The sequence below is a fragment of the Euwallacea fornicatus genome, chromosome 14, assembly GCF_040115645.1.
Source record: "Euwallacea fornicatus isolate EFF26 chromosome 14, ASM4011564v1, whole genome shotgun sequence".
Classification (NCBI taxonomy): domain Eukaryota; kingdom Metazoa; phylum Arthropoda; class Insecta; order Coleoptera; family Curculionidae; genus Euwallacea; species Euwallacea fornicatus.
The window spans coordinates 3,852,580-3,877,509 of NC_089554.1; the positions used below are offsets into that span (position 1 = coordinate 3,852,580).

The following is a 24,930-nucleotide window of genomic DNA, read 5'->3' on the forward strand; positions in this document are numbered from 1 at the left end:
CAGGAATTAGGGACATTCAGTGCAGGTGTGAACAAGAAGGCAAAGGGGAAGGCTAATGCTACTAAGTTGTATTTGTATAGTTAATCAATCTCAAATTTCCGGAATAAGGCATATTGTCCATGAAATTATGCTAGAATATGAACAAGACGACAGAACAGTCAGTTAACTGAAAACTGAGTTGCCAGGCAGTAACAGGGGATTAAACGAACGGGCTTTATCGTCGGGGAAGGAGAGCGAGCAGCAAAACTGCTACGTAGCCCCTCCATAATTGACTCGTTTTAATTTACGCGACGCTAGGGAAACAATTAACCTGGCCTTTATAGTTTTAATTACTCCATTTTCGTGGCCACCTCCCCTGTCCTCTGAGGAATGAAGCCTGGTTTACACCGTACAGCCAGAGCCAACCACCGACCAAAACCACATTGCCATATTTAACAATACCACCAAAGCTAGTTATTGATGAATTAAGCGAGGCCATTCACATGCTTCTTATGCACATGCTTCCCTCCAAGCACTCAAAGGCTTGTGGGCAAATGAAAAATACTTAATTGTTTTGTTAACAAAACGTGTGATGATCATTACAGACAAAGCAGAAGGAAAAACCTCAGCAGTAACAATTTAAAATAACCGTCAACTGTACGTAATCAAATAGCAGTATAGCAACAGCCGCAGGTGCGAAGTCTAAATGTGATCGATTGGGAGGCACGTGAGAACTCGTGCTTTGCTGTACAAACGTTGAGGGGTGGGGAGGTCCCTCCCAAAATATGCTTGCTTAGATCTCGATTTGGACATCCCGGGGATACGTGGGAACCTGACCGATCCAGGTAAAGCGCGATGCTAAAAATCTGCAAGTCAAAAGCGATGACAGCCAGCTAATTGACGCGGCCGCTGGCGATAGTTTCAGATTGTCAGGGCGGGTACAGCCAAAGGAGATTTAGAATATAATATTTGTTACTAAAGTTAGGCTGCAAAAGCTGCACTATCGCTAATGTCGCATATTCGCACATCTGGCAATGAAGTGACAGATGACAAGACGCACAAGTGAATGCTACAATATTTGATTTTAAATGACGAAATTCTCTAAACTGATGGAATTCTAAAGAGAGAGAGAGAGAGAGAGAGAGAGAGAAGTGGGGAGAGAGGAGCAGGCAACACACACCATTGTCTCTATTCAGAATGATTTATTTTTCGATAACGGCTTTATTAGCACAAATTCGTCCTGACATGTGGTTGTCACGTAAAGTGCTCTGCGATGCGAAGCAGTCACGTGACAATTTATTACAAAATTGGCATGAAACTCCCTGAATTGTAATCCATTGCGTGGGAAGGGTGTTGTTTTAAATTCGAAGTAAATTCGCGAGTAAATTAGAGCTTAATAACTCGAGTCGGTTGGCTGGCTCCATGAGCGAGAGGAGAATGGAATGGTTAATTGTGAACGATCCCCGGTCTGTGTAACAGTTTAATTTGCACATTAGCTCCCGACAGAGAAAGCAGAATTAATTAACGCCATTATCGCCTATCATCTGTTTTAATTGCCTCGCGAGGGCGCCATGTTGTTTTTGCGCGAAATTAAAATGGCCGCCCCCCCTGACAATGGTTCTGCAGTCATTATGTAGGGGCATAATCTGAATACGGGAATGGTAAATTGCTCGGGAGATAACGAGGCCGAGTTACACGATGAGATTCGTCGTTTTGCTACATTTATTTCGTATTATTTGCTAATGTACAGGGGAAGCCGCTTTGTGCAATAGGTGTGCCGTGTCGACTCGATTTCGTGCGCTAATGAACGCTCATCGTGTTTGATGTTTGATGCCAAATTAAGTTGCTGTTTTTACGCTTTATTTACTACCTTGATGGGATATTCCGGAAAATGGACAATTCTGATTCAATAGTAATCGTGCGTGTTACAATGGTAAGCCGACGCAACATTATTGATGCTCTCTTCTCAAGGCGTGGTGGGTACATGGGTAAGCTTAACGCAGCTTTATGCATAGCTTACCAGTGCACAGTGAAAAGTTCCAGTTATTAAGCTATCTTCGTTTCCACCGAACTAACTCTGATAAGGTCCTGATATTCATCTAGATGAATCTGCCCATTGAGGGCGAGACGAAGACTGGGATGGACGAGCGTCAGTGGATACTCATCGTGTTGAGTGTTTGGTGTCAAAGTAATTTGCACTTTTCACACTTTACTTACTACTTTGATAGAACACTTCAACAATTCTATGCATGTCCGAACAGCGAGCGGACTGCTCTCTTTTCAAAGCATGGAGGACCGTTCTTATGGGATTTGTATAAGTGACATGGAACTGAAGGACATTATGTGGTTGTGAAAACTCCACATAGTATACGTACTAAACATACTAAAACCAAGATGAAGCGTACATTTACATTAACCAAGAACAAAGAAATTCATTGTATTTTCTTTAATCAGTCCCGAAAAGTATGCTTTTACCGTTCTCAGTGCTCTCGGCGCGTGCTTCATTCCCCAGCCGAGTGGATATGGTAAAGTGCAATTTACCGCATGCGAGAAGGCAAATAATTGCTAATCATTGGTAACGTGCCAAATAGTCATTGCGATCTATTCTTTAAACTTATATGTGCATTAACTTGGAAATACGAAAAAACCTAATTATTACGTCTTAGATCGACAATATAAATTTTGGTAATTAATTTGTAGTAATTAGAGGAATGCCGAAGGTACCCGTATACCTTTTACTTAATAATCGTAAATTTGTTTGGCTAATTGGCCACCAGAAAATTGGCGTGATCGCATGCGGCATTTTAATATGTATTCAGAGGAACTGGGCTAAGTATAAATTGCCTAATTGGCAAACGTTGAAACGCTTGTAAAAATAACGCGTTATATATATGCCGGAGGCACAATGAATGTTTCATGTTCGGGTTCCGATCGGCCACGTTGATAACATTTAATTAACGCCTTAGATTTTTTGACTAATTCAGATCAAGATAACGCCTTTACGGCACAAACAGCTCCCGTGTCGTTGCTCAGACAGTTATATTTTTAATGTCGGTCAAAAGAAATAGTTCCTTTGAAATAACAGTTAATAATCGCACCGACTTCAAAATAGTTCTTTTATTTTCAGTGAAAGGTAAGTAGACTTCCTAATGATTCGATATGAATTATTTTATTTCATCGAAAACAACTCTTGCGGCGAATCCGCTAGACTACAATACTTCTCAATTATCCAAATTCATCTTCGCATAAGGAATATATTCTCCGACCTTCACCTTCTAGTATTCACAAACTTTCGATTTCAGATCAGAAAGATAACAGTTATACATAACTCACAAAGCAAAATCTTTAAAGTTCCGCCCCATCATAATATTCATAATCGCACAGTTTAAGCAGCTGACAGGGTCGGCCTGTCGCGTCAAGAATGGGCTCATGATTGGACCCCTGCAGAGTACCAGGGGCCCCAGCAACCAACGGTGACAGTCCCCGATTAAAAGCGGGCTCCTTTTTTGTCCTCGTTTCCTGGAAGGTATAATGTTGAGATTTTATGTGTTTTCATAATTGTTAATTATGGTTTTCTGTAATTAATTTTGGTTTTGGTTTGGTAACAGGTATTCGGAGGAATACCTACATGTTGGGGAGTTAGAGGATTTTCGTTTTTAAAACTAGGTGGGATAATTAGCAGGCGTTAGTAACACAGTCCAGACAGGACTCGATTTTTGTTTGGAAAATTACGGATCTTTTTGCCGTTTTTTGCACCTAGTGATTTTTCAATGTCCTTATGATTTCATTCATGACTTCGAGATAGAATTAAGATAAATAGGAAAACTCAAGGTTAGCCTCATGGTGATGTTCCATCATTCTCGTAGTATCAGAAGAAGGTTTTGGGATGGTAAAAAAGTGACTCGAAGGAACTGAGTCAGTAAGAAGCACAAAGCAATAATGAAACGACACATTTTTATTCTGTATAAATAATTAATTTTTATTGGGGAGAACATCTTCTAATACTTCCTATTTTGCTAAATTATACCTGCTTTAACAAACGTAAATTAACGATCTTGATTATCCCTCTTTTTTACACAGTAAATTATTCAATGAGACACCTATTTTAGACAACATACATCAACTTTGCGTTACGCTCTTCTATACCAGCAAGACCTTAAGAATAAATTACAAACGTACCAAGTTTATACACAGTATAATACAAGAAATTTACAAATCTAGAGTCTACTTCTATTAAATTTTACGTATTCATTTACACGATATTTTCAGTCAACAAATACAGGATGTACAACTAGGAGCTTTAGGTGAGCTGCGTTGCTCAATTACAAGATAACATTTTTGATCGTGTCCCGGGTAATCTGTTTTTACTTTGTCCCATCCTTAGATCCTTTCCTTTTGTTTTTAAAATAAAATACACAATACAAAAGCTTTAAGGGTCCATTTAAAGGATTAATGTACTTATTGGATAGCTACAGGGTGTCCGATAAAGACGTGGCAGACCAAACTTTTCTTTTTTTAAATGGGATACTTACCTGGTATATTATTTCACAATTTTCTCAGTAAATAATTTCAATGGATTCGCATTAGCACTTATGTCAAAAAATGCATTTTTGTGTAAATAGTCAGAGTTGTCCGAGAATCTCCAAAATGATAATTGCTGTTTGCGTAATAACGTTCAATTTAAAAAAATTATAAATTGTGGGATTTTCTGAACAATAAAGATTTGATATGGCGTCATGTTATATGAAAAATAACAAAAACAGGTATAAAGCTTTCCGAGAATATTGTAAATTATATACTGGAAACCTGCACCCTCACTTAATGCGGTTAAAAACACTCATTGATTATTTGAAGAGTCAAAATCTTTGCGGAAGGAAAAGAGAATTAAACATGTTAAGGAAGAAAAATATTTAAATATTTTATTGTATCATACAGGTTTGTGTTGCAGCCATGTCCGCTACCCAATGGTTGGTATTATCTTTAGGCTTATTTTTTAACATGTAGAATACCGAAGCAAATCGATAAGACATGGTGCCCGAATTTATAAATACGTTATTCAACATTCAAGATACCTTAAATAAACATAAATATCGTTCGTTTAAATACAAGAAAGTTGAACATCTAACCGACAGAGATAAGGTACGAAGAGTTGAATATTGCAGGAACATGTTAGAATTTTTGGATGGCAACCAAGATTTATTTCAAAACATTTTCTGGACCGAAGAATCAACGTTCAGTGCCGGCGGGATCAGAAATAGGAGTTCGCCTTTCTAGGCTCTTAAAAATCCGTATAATATTTGGGAAATAAAATCATCCGAAAGCCAAAAGTTTACATGTATGATGTGGTATATTAAGGAATCAGACTACAGACTGTAGTTTTATAAATGGCAGCTTTACGGAGGCAATGTATGTGTATGCCTCTGTAATATATATATAATGTTCTATATGTATCAATTTACCATCGAACGATATTGAAAAATTATTGTGTAAATTGCTGTTGGGCGAAGTGCGGCGTATAGTTTGATAGCAAAATGAAACTTCTGGACAGTGTCCGAAACGGCAATACAATCTCTAAATCATGCATGCCTTCAATGGATCGGGAGGAGCGGAACGATTTGATGACCACCTAACAGCCCGGATTTAACACCTTTAGACACTTGTCTTGCGAGTACGTTAAAAAATAAAATTTGTCGGCAAAGACCAAGCGACTTAGACGAATAAAGTGATAGAAGAAATTAAAAATATAAATGATGATAGATTCATAAACGAATTCGAAAAGTGAGAATAAAATACAGAAGATGTTTAGAAATGAAGGGTGGGAGGTTAATTTTGAACAAATGCCTTAGAAATTTAAATTAAGTCATGACATATTGCAAAATACGAATTTACACAAAAATATATATCTAACGTAAATTCTAAGCTGAATTCATTGAAATTATATACCGTGAAAATCAGCTCGAAAAGCTCGAGAAAACTGAAATGGCATGCAGAGTATCTCATTAAAAAACCAAAAGTTTGGTCTGTCACATTATCATGGGACATCCTGTAGCTAATCACAAAGATTGCTTTAATCCCTTAAGATGGATCCCTACAACTTTTGTATTTTGCATTTTGTTCTAAAAGTAAAAGGAAAGAATTTAAGAAGGGGTGGAAAACAAAATGGATCACCCTGTAGCACTACCATGCACTTTATCGCCAGTGATTGAACGTTTCGTGGCTATAAGAACAATTGAAGGAAATAGAGCAGCTTTTCAATAAAGAGACAATGAAAATTTAAATTACGTGGCACAATGGTCTTTAGGGCGATTGTGAGGAGGCGAGGGTAAAGGGCACAGGGTGGAAAGAATTTATTGCGAATATTCTTTGAAGCAATGAAGAGGATTAGGGACAGGAAAGAAGTAACGTTTATTGAGTTACCTTATTACAAAAAAAAAATTGTTACATGAGTGATAAGAGAAATGAAGGTTGGTAAGATCAAGGAAGCAAAATGCTGTTTCCAAAGGAGATTTGGTAGAAGTCAAAGAGATTACAGAAATAAAATAAATAGGAAATGATAGGTAGGAATGTTAATAAACATTTTCTATAGCAACGCTGGTGATATTACGTACTTTTATTATCTCTTATCTCATAAACTTTTAAATGATCCTTTAATGGTGTTATAATTAGAATTTCTGGGTTAAGGCTTCAAATTTGACACCATCAATTACATGACCCCATTTCCTGATAACTCGGCATCTCCTCCACCGATAAGAAAAAATAATTAATTCATGCTTTAACATCATATTCTTGATTTAGTAGTTATTGGTAAATTCATTCGTTATATCATAGTTTAAATTTAGTGAGCCCATAAACTAAATTGCTGTTGATAAGCTGCGAATAATAATAATAATAATAATTTTGTTATTTATTGTTTTTAGTTTATCTATTACAAGCTATAAAATATATCAATGAATTGGCTGTTACGAATATTTCAATATTTTCCATGTTGTTTCCGACTATTTGACATTTATCGTAAGTAGTTAATGCAATTTTTCTATAGATGATAATATTGTTTGGTGCCAATTTCATGTTTTCGTTTCCATTAAAACCGTTGATGTTAGATATAAATTTATGATAAGTACCTACGACTAAGTGACACAGAGAAACAGTCAATAACATTTGATATCTTCCGTTAACCTCATAAAGACTGTTTACAGATATCTATAGATAGATAAAAGCTCATATGGAATAAATGCAATACACAAAAAGGTACTTAATAAAGAAAAAGTAGAGCATGTACGAAAAGGGGCGAGACGTAACTCTTCTACGGAAAAATAAGAAAGTGGAGTTTCTGCATACTAAAATACGTATAGGAAGAAGTGAAAATAACAAGTTTGAACGTGACAACATGGGAAAAATACTTTTATATACGGTGTCCCACGTTTTATGATCAGGACGGCTAGAAAAGGCATTTTGAAGTGAGTTAGATGTATAAACATCGGTCCTATTTCTCTTGGTTTTTACATAACCGGCTCAGATACAGTAAATTGTAAATATGAAGACATGGTGACAGGTACGGAAAAATATGAAGCGGCTCTTTTGGCTTATTGCTATTAAACGTTTAAAGATGCGAACTTCGTATTTCTTCTTGTGTGTAGTAATTTTTCATTGAATTGCGAGCCTTCAAATCTTCACCACTTAATTGGCCACTCGATATTTTTTTATTTTTGCAACGCTTTATGAGAGTATTCCACATATAGCATATTCTTGGTTCAAATGCCGTTCATAGAATTTGAGACCCTCTCTATAGGCGATTTAAAAGAGGCACAGAAAAACCGGGAACTGGATCACTTGGCGCTGCTGGAAATACGATAATTAACATTAAAATCAGTTTAAAATGCCATTACAACTTTTGAGATATCCAGGAGTTTCGAAAATACTCCATGTGGACACCAACATAGAATTCACAAACAAGATTGTAGTGATAAAATCTTAAACTGAAAAGTCTCTTTCGTATCAGCAATAATCTCAACTATACATAGCTCTTTCATTTACTAGCTCATTAAATCTGCTTTACCGGATCTTTATGCTCATTAATTTCGCAAAGCTGGTGGCTTACTTCTTCAGAAAACTGCCACGTGACGTTCACCGATTATAATTTAAAGCCTTTTTAATTGGTTGTAAAGTTAGTTCCGTCCATCTTGCTTCCATTTGTTTTCTCTTTGTACTGAGGAGATTTATTGGATTACTTAACTGTGCTGTTCAAAATAATAATTTAATTTGGCACGATCTGTGTGGGAGTTTTTGGGTATCGCTTTCAATTTGGACTGTTTTCTTATTAAACCGACGTGCAATGTCCGCTTGATGGCCTCACTGAGCACAGTCAGAAATATGCTGGAAACTCACACTACAGTTTTTATGTATTATTTAGTTTAATTTTTAATCAGAGTTCATACATCTGGAATGGTGGTTAGGTGGTGTTTATGTACACTGGCGAGCATAAAATTCGGGTCACTTGGAAATTTTCAAATATAAATGTATTGAAAGAGAAGTGATATTTTTCGCTGGCATACCGGCATTGCTTCATGAAATTTCGGATCATTGGGAAAATGTTTACGGTTCTGCGTGGTTCTACCATGAAAAAAAAAAGATTGATAAAATACCTTCAATATTAAAATGTTACAGTGCTTGGGTAATGAACACCTGTACAATACATCGGTTATTTGGGTACAGGATCGTGTTTTTTTTACCATTTACCCTTAACAAGGTTAAAGAACCTCAGAATCGATAAAGGCTATCATTTTTTATTTTTTTGGAAGTTAGGAAGGCAAAAATTTCGAAAATACTAAAGTGGCCCGAATTTTATGCTCGCCAGTATATATCTACGTCTTCTCTATAGTTGCGCAGAATGGGCTCTACCAACTTGATTTCTGAATATGTGCCGACGGCAGCGTCATAACAGTGTTCTGAAACCCAAATACTAAGTTCTTGTTTATCCGGTCTCATTACTCATAGTTTCCCTCATAATTGTGAAATACAGCTAATTGCTATGCGTTCCTTTAACGTATTTTTTTTTTCAAGGTATTAAATTACAGGGAATATATTAATTATGTGAAAGTTCCTTTGAAGGTTCAAAAAAGTGCTGACGTAAGTAATTTCCCTGGAGTTATCAGGCCTTAATGTATGCTTTTCGTTTTCCTCATTTACGTGTTTGATTTAAGTACTCGCATGACCATTCCACTGTGGTGTTACATTTTTTCGGTTTTTGAAACAAGATTTTCCGAGATGATTCGAACCAGTTTTCCCATCGCCAGGGCAAAAATTGCGGCATTAATTGAGCATCACGAGTACATCCGCTGTTGACTTTGACCTCAGCTAGTACAAAACACATAAAGCAATAAATAATACCGAACGTCTTTTTTTTTTTTCTAATTACGTACTATGGGCGGTTGTTACCATAATTCAAATTCTTAAAAACATTCTGACGTTTCTCCGCCACTCAAGAACATTCTAATTAATTTTAGAAAAATATTTTAGATAAGAGATGACCCCGATGGCACTTATACCACATTCTACATTGTGATCTTTACACTCATAATAATTAATAGTTGACACCAGCCGACACGAGAAATATAAATTTAATTGCTGTGTTTTGCACGCATAATGATTCGATAAGGTTATTGTGCTACTGTGGGATTTATTGCCGATGGCATCGCCAGAATTGCCATTAAATTGACTTCTTGTTGTAGGAACTAATCACTCTTATTTTGGTACAAATTTATTGAAAATCAAGTGATTACACTTGTTTGTTAACATAAGTGAAATTACATCCTGTATTTGCGGACGTTGTTTTGTATTCACGTAACACTAGCACGTACTATTATCACAAGCAAATGCTTTGATTTATGCTTGGAAATTCAACACTGCAGTGCAACTGAATTCGAAGACATAAATTGAAGCTGAATCTACAGGATTTGTCAAAAAGAGCGTTAAACTTCGTCGTAAAGCTGCGGTAGTATTTGTATGGCTAAGCTAAGTTATGGACCCACGCACATGTGCACCTAAATTGCGTGCACCGCAAAGTGAATGCACCTAAATTGGGAATATAGGACGAATCGAAAATAATAGAAGTTTATTAGAAATAAAAGATCAAGTGATGTAGTGCCTATTTATTTTGAGAATTTCCTTACCTTAAATATACTATATGAGTATTTACAGACAATGAGAATTTGGCATTTTCAAGTCGATGAAGGAATTGATTCATGCAAGTTGAAGCTTTACCAAATTTACCTGTGTACACATAAACGCAGACAAAACTGTTAGAAGATATTGATTTCCTCAATTCAGAAGAACATATCGCCTCGCGGATATATGCAGCAATGAATTCTCAATATGATACATTCATATTTCATTGAAGAATTTACTTTTTACTGCGTACTCGAAGCGAGCGAAAAACATCAGAGCGTATCTTCTCCGAATTTCTTCACTACCTACTTTTCCACTTATGGCATTTCGAGAATAACATAATTAAAATTTTTCAAAGACCATTCATAAAGGGTGTATTGGAAAATTCCTCATCGAGAGTACCGCGAGACTATTTGCCACCGGCTTGTGCGTCGCAATTTGATCGTTTATTCAGAAATGAAATGTGCCGAAGTCGAGCCTAAGCCAGAGCTTCACTAGAAAGGAAATTTCTTCGAGAGCCTCTTGACGGGAAATTTTCCCACACACCCATTATGAACATGCAGACCGAATCAATAAAATATTGATGCATCACAAATTACAAAATTTGCAACAACATTCGGAAGAGCCAAATTATTTAAACTCTTCTCGATGGGTTTACTCATAAAGTCCAAATTGGAGCTCCTTTTGTCACATCCTGTACACAAATACACTTAAACTAAATGAAAAAACAACAAACAAAACTTTACCACAAACACTCCTATCTTAGGACATATGCGGACTAGGCGTGCGCATTCTGCCTGGCGACGAAAGATGCGGTGGAGGAGGCGGCGGAGGTTGAGGCAGCAGCCCCAGGGGCGGCATAGGCGGTCGCCCTCCTAGGAGTGAGGCTAAAGGATGCGCTCCTGGAGCGAAGTAACCTTGAAGTGCTGGATGGGGGTACAGCGCATGGTGGTGCCGTGAAAAGGAGGCCATTTTCAGTTTTTCCAGTTCGGCTTCTTGGAGACGTTTCGCTTTGGCTCGTCGGTTTTGAAACCAGATTTTCACCTGGAAGGTTTTGGTAAAACTAATTTATTTTCGAAATATTTGACACTTTCTGTCAGTTTTACATTCATTCTAATTCTGTCGAAAGCTCCACGTACCTGCGTTTCAGTAAGTCGTAACGAACTGGAAAACTCGGCTCTCTCGGCTATGCTGAGATACTGTTTGTCTCGAAATTTCTTTTCAAGGGCCAAGAGCTGTTGAGTGGTAAAAGGGGTTCGAGGCTTTCTGTTGGGTTTATGCTTTCGGAGATTGCACTTGAGCTTCGGGGGTTCTCCATTGACATCAACTGTAATAAAGAATAAAGACTCTACACAAATGTTCCAAATAAAAAAAAAACGATTTTAAGACACAGTGAACCTCAAATAAGTGAACCAGAAGCAGTGTCGCTGTAACTTACTCTGCACAAGTTGACAGTAGATTCTGGATATTTGAGGCAAACCATGACACTTTGCTAATTTAAAAGATTGTCGAGAACGGATAGTACCAAAATCCCAATAATAAAAACCGATAGTATATATGATTGAAGATATCCATAGGATTAAAAAATACAGTAAATAATGATGCAAGTTTTATAAAGTATGCTATTAAACGGAACCAAAAAGGGCAAAAAAAATCGTTTCTGCTGTAACCAACGACGTTCAGCTTAGTTTCAGCTAATCCAAAATGTTGTGGCGATTCATTTATACGTCAGGTAAGGTATTGAACACCAACCTACATGCGGCATAATGTGTTTATTTTCTCTCAGTTCCGATTAAATAGAATGATATTTCATTCCAGGCTCGTGAATAAATAAAACGAGACCATAATTAGCGACATCCGATATAATGAGCTTCTTATAAGCCGTTTCGACTTGCGGATATTACAGTATAGGGGCAATTAGCTGGCAATGAGTCGAATACAGCTCATAAACGTTTGAACTTTGTGGTAATTATGAATGAAGATTACAGAAACTCGATAGTTTATGTGGCTGCACACCGGATGGTGTGTTAGTATGGTGAATCGAATGAACTATGTCGCTAATAATTGTTATACGTAACAGACGCTTTTCCAAAATAAAGCAATTAAAAAAATGGCAGGAGGTCTTCTAATTACCTTCAGATCTTAACGGCTAGAATTCGAGTAAACGATTAATTAGCGCAAGTTTTAATTAAGCAAGCAATTAAACTCTAATTAGCTAGAAAACAGTGGCTTATTTATACACGGGTTTTCTGAATGCCCATTAACTGCCTGCTAATCTTCAGTTTAGATCGAAACGCGCCTTAACAAATTTTTCCGAAAAATTAAATAACCTGAATGGAAGGCCTGTGCGTGTGTGGATGTCTTAATGGAGCTTTAGAAGTTGAATGGTAAATTAATCCGAAGGTGACAAATCAACGTCCCAGCTCAAAAAAGACGTTTTTTAGTTAAAGTCGTGGCAAAACACGTCGAGCTGGCTCAGATAAAACTAAAGTTAATACATATCAGTATTTATTAAATATTCAACACCACTCTCTGGGTAATAGCTGGTAGAGTATATAATAAAAATAAATTACCTCTAGACATGCAACGTTTTGGAGAGGTTCTTTATAATTTTTCAGCTTAACTGCCTCTCCAAATAAGTAAATAGCCACATAAAAAAACCATAAACAAATAAGAAAATTAGTAAAGAATTAACGGACCGATTCCACGTTATCTCTGTAAACGAGCCTTAATCGAGCGAGACAAATATCTTCGGGAGCCTGCTTATCAGTGACTTTCGAGACTAAATGGGCTTAACAGGTTAGGATTAAGGTGTATCGCACTATAGTCTGAATTTAATTTGCGTAAATCTCACAATTTTTCCCTGACGCGACATTGGCCACCCGTGCCCGATGGGTTTTGAACAATATCAGAGAGCTGATGGTGCATGAGGAGTAAAATTTGCCACAAACCCGTCCCTGTACTTCAGGTACATCACTTTTCAATCGTTTAATGTCCCTTTTATTCAAATCCGAATGTGTTAATTAATGTATTCCGAATGATCCGGGAGATTAGTTCAATTAAATCGAACGAGCTCCCGGTTTTGGACATTCCACCGTCCAAATCGACCTCAGGGACACCAATTATACCAAATTGGAGGGAATAAATTATCGCCGACATGCCAAAAACGAGCAGCTGAATGCTGCCTTGTCGGCAATTAAGCAACCGGTAACGTTTTCTTCAAATCCATTTATTGCTATATTTATTGTGTCTCGTCAAGTCGGTGTCAGAACATTCAGTTAAGATGTATTAATATCTAATTGTGGATTTTTTGTTCAAAAAAGGATAATATTAAAAAAAAACATAAATAAACAACCTCTAACGGCCCAAAAAAAGCGGATCGCAAGGATTTTGGTCTTAAATGAGTCAGAGGTTGGCGGTAAAAAATCTAGAAGAATTCGTCTACCTTTTGTGCATATTTAACATATTTCGTCTTAGATAATTTAATACGAACTCGACAAAGGGAGTACATGTTTTGGTTTAAATTTCACGATTGCTGATTCCAAAAACACGATGCAAACAAATCGTGTATAGAATCATGCAGAAAAATGTGCCATTTTGGTACATGTTTTGGCTGTCAGTCTTCACTTCGTCCTGTTTATAAATGACGATAAATCTTTTTAAGAAAAAAAAACAAAATAAACAGTCACGAAATGAGCAATATAAACCCAAAACATGAAAAAGCAGCCAAATTAATATAGTTATAGTATAATGGTGATTATGAAATTAATAGCCTTTTTTAAAGTTGCTGCTAATTTGCCAATTATTTCTGAATAATTTTGATGAATTAAGTGTGTTGAAAACAGAATTAAACACATGCTTTAAACGTTCAGTTGTTATGAATAATTTGAAAGACATTTGCATAAATATTTCGTTTATATTAATCAAGTTTAAGCAGATATTCTGAAGCACACTTCGTCTTGCACAGAATATTTTATGTACGTAATGCATGTCTACAACAATATGTCCGACACCGAAGGTGGAGGGCACTTTTAATTGAAATAATTACTTGATTACAGTGCGAATGCTATTTAGGGGAATGTCTGAATCAAGAAAATTGGACCATTGCTTCCACGATTTCCAGTATTTCTCCATTATTTCCGTTTTTCCAGTAATCCTTTCCTTTGTATTTTTTGTATATTATTCCAAGAAGTATTTCCGAATTGGAGACATCGTCAGAAACTATCGTATAAAATTAAAATCTTCTTGGAATTAATGCACCTGATTGATACCTGCGGAGGACCTATCGGTGGCTAGCAGGCAATTATCGGGACTTGTCAGGCAATTATCGTTGAAAAATGTCAATAATTGCATTCCTCAAAGGAACAAATTAATATAGGAAGGAATATATTAATATTCTTCGGATTTCTCCCAGAAGGAAATTATTCTGGCAACTTCATATTTTACTCTACAATTATTCTCGAAGTTTATCAAAAGCTTCAAATTATTTCCGTGAACTTCTGGATCGCTTGAAGCAGCTAATTACTCAACATAAAAGACACAGTTTCGCGCCCACACGAATCCATTTACCGAATACGGTACCCGCTGAGCCATCGGGTACCTAACCATAAAGAAGGATGTCATTACGTGATAAAACGTAATAAATCAACTTAATTGTTCGCTTTGTGTATTTTTCATAATTAATACAATTAAACTGAACCCGTATATAGGCTTTTGTATGTATAGTGTTAGTTTGATGTGGAACAATTAACATTTTAAAACTGTTTAATGAGACAGTATTATTAAATAGTAATTAGTTGAGTCAAATTTTCGCATTTATAATATTTCCTCTTAATGTAAATATTTAAGAAGATATGTCCATGCAGTAATTGCCATTGAAAATGGTAACAACTTCCACGGTATGGGTGGCCTGGAAGTTTATCATAATAAAACAGCATATTCTATCATAAGGCCAGTTAGAATGGCCGTGTCACTGGAGCACGAAGGTTCGTAAGTTTCTCTTAACAATTTCTTAAACGAACACTTTCGAAATTATCTTTGTAAATGATTTTTTACGTACACACATGCTCAAAATTTAAGAAAACTAAATATTTTTGTTAATAAAATTTTCCTTATCTGCTTTGCAGTTACGTATGCAACGTATCATATCTTCAATGTTTATTAATGCAAACATAGAAATAGGAGGTATTATTTAAATTTTTTTTGCAATATATTGAAAAACAACATTAAGTTTGGCATATGAAATGATTTTATTGCAGTTGTTTAATTAAGTGTCAATCGGTCACTGTCTTTGAATCATTTTACTTTTCATTACTTTAAAAGTGTCTAGACCACATTTAAGTGAAAATAAAATTTTACGAGCTGTAGGAATGCTTGAAGATGGACTATTGCAAATTACTGCTGCTGATGGTATGGGAGCCACTGAGGGCGTTATCTGTCGCTTCTGGGCCCGTTATAAAGAGACTGACAGTGTACCAGAGAGATATTTGCGTCGGTCAAGGGTGACATCTCCTTATATGGACTGTTATGTCCAATTAGAAGCTCGAATAAATGACACCATGGCTGCAGTCCAGGTAATTAATCATCTACGCGGAACTCGTAATGTAGCTGTTTGAAGACATACCATCTACGGGAAATTAAGAGAAGGTAATTTAGTCTCCAAGAGGCCGTGGAGATGCCAACCTCTAAACCCTGGGAATTGGCCGCGAGATTAACATGGGCTTAAGAAGATGTGGTACGGAGCCCGAATCAGTGGAGAGGCATTTTGATAGCGATGAGTTTCTATTAGGTTTGCATTCAGATTTTCGAAGAGTACGTGTGTGGAAAGCACCTGATACAGGAAGTCGAATTCAACACACACAGGAAGTTTACAGCTACAGAGGAAGGATAATCACGGTGTGGACAGAAGTTTCACTTGGTTGTACAACCAATCTTGTTGTCCTATATCGTTTTTTTATCAGCATACGAGTGTGTGAGGAATATTTTAGAACACGTTGTTGTTCCATACAAAAATATCATCGGTCCATATTTTACCGTAATGCATGACAATGCCTCTCCACATACAGAGTTCCTAGAAATTTCTTGGAAGAGCAAAATATTCCAGTTTTACACTGGCCCACGCAATCTTTCCATCTCAACTCGATTGAACATGCCTGGGACATGCTTCAGGGAAGGGCCCTTCGAAACGAGAACAAATTTCAAAACGGAAATCAGTTATTTCGAGCTCTCTAACAGGCCTGAAATGATATTAATCGGCAAGATTTTGTTAACCTGATCCCGAGTATAGCAAGGCCTTGTAGGGCCATCATAAATGCACGGGGAGAAGACATTCCATATTAAACTTCAAATTTGTACGTTTTTTTTTTAACCGTTTTTAATAATTCCTTTTGCTACAATTTATTCTTTGCATCCTTTAAATCGTCTTTTATGCAGAGTCCTTAGTTTGGCGTTTGACAAGTTGAGAAAAAAGTAACTGTCATAAGTTCAAGGCTCCGTTCGACGCAAAAAAATTATTTAATGACAACATCCAGAATATCCGTAAATTTTGAGCATGTGTGAGCACTTGTGGTCGTAGACACGTTAACTGTCGGCAAAATTCCAAGTTTCATCCCTGGAATGTTCGGCGTCAAGGTAATCGAACTTCTCCACGTAGAACAGTTGATGCGGGCACTCTTGAAGGTGGACTAAACAATGGTTGGCTTTTTTCGCCGAGCAAAAAAACACAAATAATTTATCAGCAAATTCATTATCCACAGCGGTGAACGAGAAGTTTTGTCTTAATCCATGCAACAAGACCAAGATCGGCCTGGTCTTATCCAGCAACGATCGTTTTTGTTTTATGCGGTTCTTTCAACTCCTGACACAAGATACGATGTTTCGGTGCCTATAGACATACCCACAACGAGGGAATTCTATTTATTCTGGATGCCGCCTTCACTTAAAAACTGTCAAGGAAATATTGTGTCGCGTTTTTCCATCTATTTGGGAGCGACAGATGTTCCGAGATGTCTTGAATAATAGCCCATTAGTTTATCGCTGCTTAGCGACGTTTAACTCCGGCTTTTTGCTGATTTATTTGTATGTGTGTTCATTTTTTTCGACTATTTTGGTTTAAATTTAGACCGCAATAAAGACTTGGAAAGAGCTACTGCCACGTTAATTATGCGAGGCTATTAAAGACGAATAAATACTCCAGAGTTTTCAAATATAGCTTGTTTATCCACTCGTTATCCGAGTGGTATCGGTCTTAGCGATCTCCTCTCTCTCTCTCTCGCTGGCAATATAATATAAATTCGGCCAATTACGGCTTATCGACGGGAAATCCATCAAAACCAGAAACAATGGAGCAACGACATGCAAAGCCTGACGGATCTAAATTCGATCTGAAGATTTGACTCGAGTAAGCTCTTGACAGGATTCGCTTTTGTTTCGGTGATTCACGACAAGACAACTAGATTTATGTTTTGGGAACAGCACCGTCGACCGAATATATTTAGAATAATTCCATGACAAGTTATCGGCATACGATTTTCGATTATTGACGGCGATTCGCATTAAGCTGATTGCCTTTTTGCGTGCGCAGCTGATTGCTGTCCGATCGCAATGGAAAAAATAACTTATGCGCATCAGTTGTCCTCTCATTTGTCAGCAAATGATGAATAATGCTCCTCCTGATATCTACCGCTGAGCTCGCGAAACGTACTGTTGAACAAATACCGGGTGCTGCAACTAAAACGAAACGGAGCTGTTTTCTCTGGTTCATTATGGAAAAATGCTGGGACACGTCAATTTTTACGTGGAGTGAGGAGGTCTTTCATTAGAATTTGACGACGATGCCTTTCGCTCCCTGCGCGGGGGAAGAGACCCCCAAAATTTTCATTGGTATGGGTTGTCGAGTGATACGTCAAATTAAAGGTTTTTTGGAGTGCCTTTTGGGGATAGCAACATTTTTTACTTTGAATCGATCGTTGACGAGTAAAAATCGTTCATTTCCCTGCTATTGTGCATGCGGTGGCGGACACACAGTGGGGGCCAAAAGTATGGAAACTTATTCATTCTTAAGCTACAGCATCTAACAATCCTGTTCCTATACATACATAGATTCGTTAAAGAAAATATTCGATTTTCGCTGTCAAAAATGTTCTTATTTGACTGTTTTTTTTATTATTATTAACAAGAAATGTATATTAAATATACATACTACTTATGTATAAAGCTTTCAAAGAATAAATAAAAAACTAATCGACAAATTTAACAAAAATACCTCATTTTCATACAACAATTTCGATTAAAGAAAAGTTCATCGATACTTTGTCGACTAGCCCGTTGCTGTGATGACCGCTTAACATCTTCTATTCGCAGAACAAACAAATTTTTTGCATATTTTAGAACTGATTTTTTTTCATTCTTATGGTACAATGTTCTTCAATTCTGTTTTTGATGAAATTTGATGTTTTCTTATATGTTTTTTAACATTTCCTACAAATTGTTGCTTGGGTTTAAGTCTACTGTTTGTGGAAGGGTTTTTAACAATTTTGGAACAATCCAATTTAGCCTTTCATTTGAAAGCTTGATTAAAGCCGTGTGCTTAGGATCGTTCTCCATTTGATGTCTATAAACGTTTGGCATTCCTAATTTTTGAGCATTTTGTTTTACGTTCTCCTTTAAAATATCATTATAACCATGTTTATCCGTAATACATCTATAAAATGGATATTTTCAACTCCATTTAACGACATGCAGCCCTAAATCATTAGGGATCCACCTCCATGTTTTGCAGTCGGAAATGTATTAGGAGGATTATTATCTTCATTCGCCTTTCTCCACACACTATGGATGCCATTAGATTGAATAAGACAAATTTTTGTCTGATCCTATCAAATTATGGTATCTCAAAACTCCTGATCTTTATTCGTATGTTTCTTGCAAATAAAAGTCTCTTGCGCCGATTTTCTTTACTAATATACGGTTTCTTCCATAAGATTTTGCTATAATAACCATATCTTTCTTAAGCTATAGCGTTTTTGTGCCATATTAACAAGAGATTCTTTTAAATAACAATTTAGTTGTTTTCGTTTGGGCATTTTTGATGAAACTGATGAAAACAGTAAACGAATCAACAGTGTACAGTAAAATATTACTCATATGTACGGTATAAAGAAAAAGTTGTTTACAAAAGATTAGAAGATGCTCTATTTCATAACAAGTGTACGATCAAAAATGTATGAAAATTTGGTATCTTTGATAAATTTATTGACTAGTTTTATTATTTATTCTTTGAAAGACATAAGTGCGCATATTTAAAATACATTTTTTGTTAATAATAAAAAACCATTAAAAAAAATACTGAGAAAATCGAGTAATTTTTTTAATAAATCTATGTATACAAACAAGATTGTTAGATAATGTATATTGCAACATCGCTATTATTTTAAAAGGTAGTCTAGTATGGACATCTAAAACTGGGCAAGTTTTCAACATTTTCTTTTCTAAAATTATTGCATATAGTTAGGCAGACTTTTTTCCTGAAAAGGTATGATTTAGAATAGTAGAATTATTTTTTTACAATTTAGAAATATATATGTATTTATTTATGAAGCTGCTTTCACATCGATCAAAACGATATCAGTTCTGCTGGCGCAAGTAATTCCGGTCCTCTTGGGTAGAGTCGAATTCGGTTATAACCAACAAGAGGGGACTAGAAACATTGTTCACTGTAGCCGGGCGTTCGTTACATCCGATTCTAGTTAATATGAAATATATAGTGTGATAATTAACAGGAATAAATTCGGTATCTACATGACATTTGATTTTTAACCAAATTGCTTAAACACGTCAATTTTTATTTTCTCCGACATATTTTTTGGTAGCGTTCTGATGCTACAAATGTCAACCCTGTAACTAGGGTGACAGTTGCCCTTAAAAATTTAAAGGGAAAGACGGTTCAAGTGATACATCATTTTAAAGATCTTTTCAACCTGACTTTATCTCATATATTACTTTCCATCATACAGCAAAATAATACTAAAAATAAATTATTTTCATACATAAATGTTGTTTATTATCTTGTAATTTTTTTATGAAATATTTCTGCAATACCATAATAATCTGAGTATTCCTTCAAAACAAAACATAGTTTATTTCGTTTAATACAAAAAAAAGTACTTCACATAAGTTAGAAAATTTTAAATAATGTTAAAACAGAAAATCGAAAGATATTCTTAATCTGTACCACCGTCGCTCTCGTTCATACCAAAATTTTTAAATTTCATTGAAAATTAACAAAATGACGACATGTCTTGCAAAAATTAGAAAAAACGTTTTCTGGTGCTGTACAATATGTCCAAGATAAATATGAACAGCATGAGGATCTCAGAAAGGGTAATAGATACAAAATTGCTTAAATTAGGAAAAATTTGCACAATTTGATATCGACTAAATTCCGAACGGTTACAAAGATATATATATGTCGTGTTTAGTGATGAAAGTAAGTTTCAGCTATTTGGAAGTGATGGCGAAAATATGTTAGAAGATCAGAAGGTAAAAGATATGATCATAAACATCAATTACCTACTGTGAGACGCGGAGGGGGTACTATGATGACGTGAGGCTGCTTTCCTAGATCTGATACTGGGCCGTTAAGTTAAATTGAAGGCATTATGGATCGTTTTGTTTATCGAAACGCGTTGAAAATAAATATGTTGCCTTATGGTCAAGAAGAAATGCTGTTACGATGGGCGTTACAGGAACACAATGACCTTAAGCACAAATCGCATGTAGTTAAAAATTAGTTAAATGAAAATTACGTCCTTCTCATTGGTTGGCTGTCACCAGTTACCAGGCCTAAGTCCCATAGAGAATCTCTGGGAGCATTTAGACCGACAACTTCATCAAAACGAGATTACCAGCAGCAGTGAACTATTCAATTTGTTAAATGAAGAATGGAAAAAGATTTGTACGCAATATTGTGCTTCTCTAATGGATTCTATGCCACGAAGGTGTGCAGTAGTCATTAAAGCAAAGATTTATGAAACAGTTTTTCGTTAAAGTGTAGTAAAGTTAATGTAGATTGTTTTTTTTATTTACATTTCCGTTTTTATTTATTGTTATTTCATATTATCTTTTCCATTACACACTTGTTACTTTCTTTCGATGGTACAAAACTAGAGAATTTTAAAATAAACAAAGTTTCCATACCCTTTGGCCACAACTGTAAGTATGGAAAGATTTTTTTGTTGCATTTTATTCCAGCAAGGTCAATAAAAAAAGGAACGTTGCGTTTTTTATTATAAGAATCAAGATGACTACTAAGCATTTTTACCTGTTTATATCTTCGACCATATACATTTTTTTATCGGCATTTTCTTGTTTAGGGCCCAGTCAAAGATATGGAAAGGAAGATAGTCATTCAAAATGTTTTCTGTTGTGGCCATCACCTTACCTCTGCTGCAGTGTTGCTTGCAGCAACACAGCGGTTCTCAAACTGTGGAGCGCGCCCCCAAGAGGGGTGCCTGCACATGATCAGGCGGGCACTACAGATTGAAAAAAAAAGCTTTATTGAAATTTCCTCTAGCAGACAAAGAAACTTACTCTAAGGTTCTAGTGACTAACGTGTGTTTGTTATATGGTGCACGACCGCTCTAAATTTGTTTCTGCCTATTAGAGATGTTCTATCTGAGTTGATTTTCTACTTTAAGTTTATTTCGGCATTTGGATTTTAAGAGAGCAAATGCAGAAAATCCAGTTTCAGAAAGATGAGACGTTGAAAAGGGCAACGGAATTCTGAGTAGTTTGCCTCTTATAAAGGAACAGTCACTCGGAAGTTTAGTTCAAAAATTTGTTAATGATTTATTAACAAAATTTGATTTTTGTGAGATGTTAAAACATCTATTCGTTGTTCTTCTTATAGGGATAACCCGGCGAGTGTATTGTCAAATGGATTAAAAGTCCAGCCCCAGTTGGACAACTTGACCTCATCTTTTGCAAAGAAACATTGTCTGAAATTCGCACTTAGGTTATCTAAATGACCTCACATGGTTTTGACCGTCGCAACTTTATGATTCTCTTCCAATGAGAAATTCTGCATAAATGTTCCCAACGCGGCAAACACGTCAAGACAGTTTTCTTTTAATTTGTTATTCCATAACTATATTTTCTTACAAAAAAGAGTCAATCTTTTGACCCAAATTAAATATATTTACATATTTTCCCTAGAGTTGAAGATTAAGTATATTAAGTTTTTCAAAAATATCTATTAAATAAGAAAGCTTTAATAGAAATAATCTGTCGTAGAAATCTGCAGAATGCTTGTAACCTTCCTTGTTTAAATATATCGTTATTTCTCTTTTTAGTTCAAAGATACGTTTGGCCATTTTACCACATGTCAACCATTTGGATGAAGAATAAAACAGCAAAAATTTACGCTCAGTTTCCATATCTTCATATAAAACACAGAACAACCTTGATTGCAGTGATCTGGTTTTTCTAAAGTCAACTACTGCAAAAGCCATATTTAGTCCAGGACTTAATGATCTAAATTCTAATGCTTCCCAATGAATCATATAGTGCGTCTAAAAGATTTCTGAAGATTTCCTTTCCACCAGCGCATGTAAAATGTTGTATTTACTAGAGGTGGTTTGAGCTCCATCGGCGCAAATCGCAACACGGTTTTTCCAATGCAAATCTGCCTTAATGATAACACCATTTGCAATGTTTGACAATTCGGTGATAATAATTATTTCTACATTTTCCATTTACGAAAAACCATTCGATGATCTCGATACTCTTTGCAATCGAATACACAATTTTTAATTGTAAATTGGCATGCCAAACTAACCAGCAAACTTTCTTTTTGAAATATTTACAGGTAGAAACGTGTCGATGATTTTTTACCAGTATTACAGCAAAAAATGTTAAACTGTTGTTAGTGTTGTCTCAAATCAAAAGTTCATGCCACTCCTCCAGGTACCTTGGAAGTATTCCGAGAACGCATTATTAATGAATGCCGCCAAATAAGCCCCGAAATGCTCCAAAAGGTACGAAAGTGTTAAGAAACAGGCTTGTTTAAGTACCAGAAAGTTCGCGGACTCCATTTTGAAAATTGATTTAGATGTTTTTGCGCTTTACGCATCTTAGTAGCGTTCATACAAAAATACACGATTTACTCGTCAAGTGGTGTTCCAAGGTGAGAAGTTTTGGTATCACCAAAAAATCCTTAAAGAAATATTGAATCTGATGTATCACTCGGCTCCCCTCGCTATTTCAAATTTTGGGGGTGGTTCTTCCCCTGTGTAGAGGGTGGAAGAAATCACCGTCAATTTCCAATTAAAAAAAAATCTCCCCTCTTCAAATCAAAGTTATCGTGTCCGAGCATTTTTGTATAACTTCTTTATAAACAGAGAACAAATCTATTTCGTTTTAGTTAACACCTCCTGTATTTATATTCACAGTATGTATTTGAAATCCTATGAAAATTTAATAAACTCTCTTTTTTGGTAAAATAATGATGTACCTTAAGGTTGTCTCGTAAACGGTAATGGACACAGCCTTGGGGAAATGGGGGACAAGTTGCCCATTCAAGGAAGTAACTTCACGATTCAAAATTATTTCTGACGTTTTTAGTTATTTAGAGCACTGAAATGTTTTACAAAAATTCCCAAATTATGTTAAGACATAAATGAGAGTTTTTCCATTGCAGATGTACACAAGCTTCAATGTGGCGATTTTGGTTTCGTTCGTTAACATTTCATTTGTCAAAAATGTTCGACCGTTTTTCTAAATACGGTCCTGGTATGTTTTTTGTCGACTTTAAAATAGCTTTTTATCATGTGTCAATTGATCTATCATACCAAGTAATTCACGCAACAAAACTACTGTCAGTTCTATGGTAGTATTAGGCTTTTTAAAAATATTATTTTCAAGTCAGTTCTGATCGCTAAGAATCGTTGCTGACACCATTTTTGCGGAAGGGACATCTCGAGCAATTTGCAAAGTTCTTTCCAGTTTTTTCCGGACATTTTCCGTTATATGTATTACAGTCAATTATGTGTAGTTTCATCGAAAGAAATTGCTCTGTACTTTCGATGTCTTATTTAATGGATTTACGGCGATACTTTCCATGACTTCTCCTTCGCAAAAATTTATTACATAGTTCAACTAATGTTTTACTTTCTGATGTTCTATTACTTTCAATTCGTTCTAAATTCTCAATTCAAATGAATTTACTAAGAAAGGAAAGGACTTCCGGCTTTAAATAGTCAAAACAAGTAGTCACCTTTCTGTATATTGATCGTGTAGGTGGAAATGCATAATTGGAGATATCCTTGAAATAAGAAATACTTCTGTTCCATAAATTATGTCAATGAGTTAAGCTTCGCTTTGTTCTACTGTTCAGTGGCGCCCAAAAAAAAGAAAGAATTGACTTGATAAAATACTCAACATCTACAAGTAGGGAGCGGTCACTAGCGGATGAGATTGCAAGGAATGACCTCTTCAGAGTAAAATATATTTAGAAGGTATTTAGCAAGATTTTTATTATCTGGAGGTTTACAAATACAATTTGAAGGAAATTGATTTCGAGGGATTTTTAATATCAATCGAGAAAATCAATATGAGTCCCTATGACTGAAACACTAAAAGAGACAGGGCATTGCATACGCAATAGTGAATCAGCAGGTGCGCCTAAATATCAATATAATACAGAGTGTTTCTTAATGGATGATAAAAAATGGAATAGGTGAACCATGAGCTCATTTTAAAAATAAAGAGTTTAGTTCTTGCAGACATCTC

At 35.8% G+C, this 24,930-nt stretch overlaps 1 protein-coding gene across 1 annotated transcript in view; it reads right to left on the reverse strand.

Annotated features, from left to right (window-relative positions):
• Nucleotides 1-3,801: 3,801 nt before the first annotated feature.
• The window catches only part of LOC136343292 (muscle segmentation homeobox-like), a 31,591-nt gene continuing 10,462 nt past the window's right edge, over nt 3,802-24,930 (reverse strand). Inside the window, exons 2-3 of the mRNA XM_066289922.1 lie at nt 11,283-11,470; nt 3,802-11,187 (exon numbers count right to left, since the gene is read on the reverse strand). Coding sequence (XP_066146019.1) covers nt 10,906-11,187; nt 11,283-11,470 — 470 coding nt within the window. The 3' untranslated portion in view covers nt 3,802-10,905. The remainder of the gene's footprint in view (nt 11,188-11,282; nt 11,471-24,930) is intronic.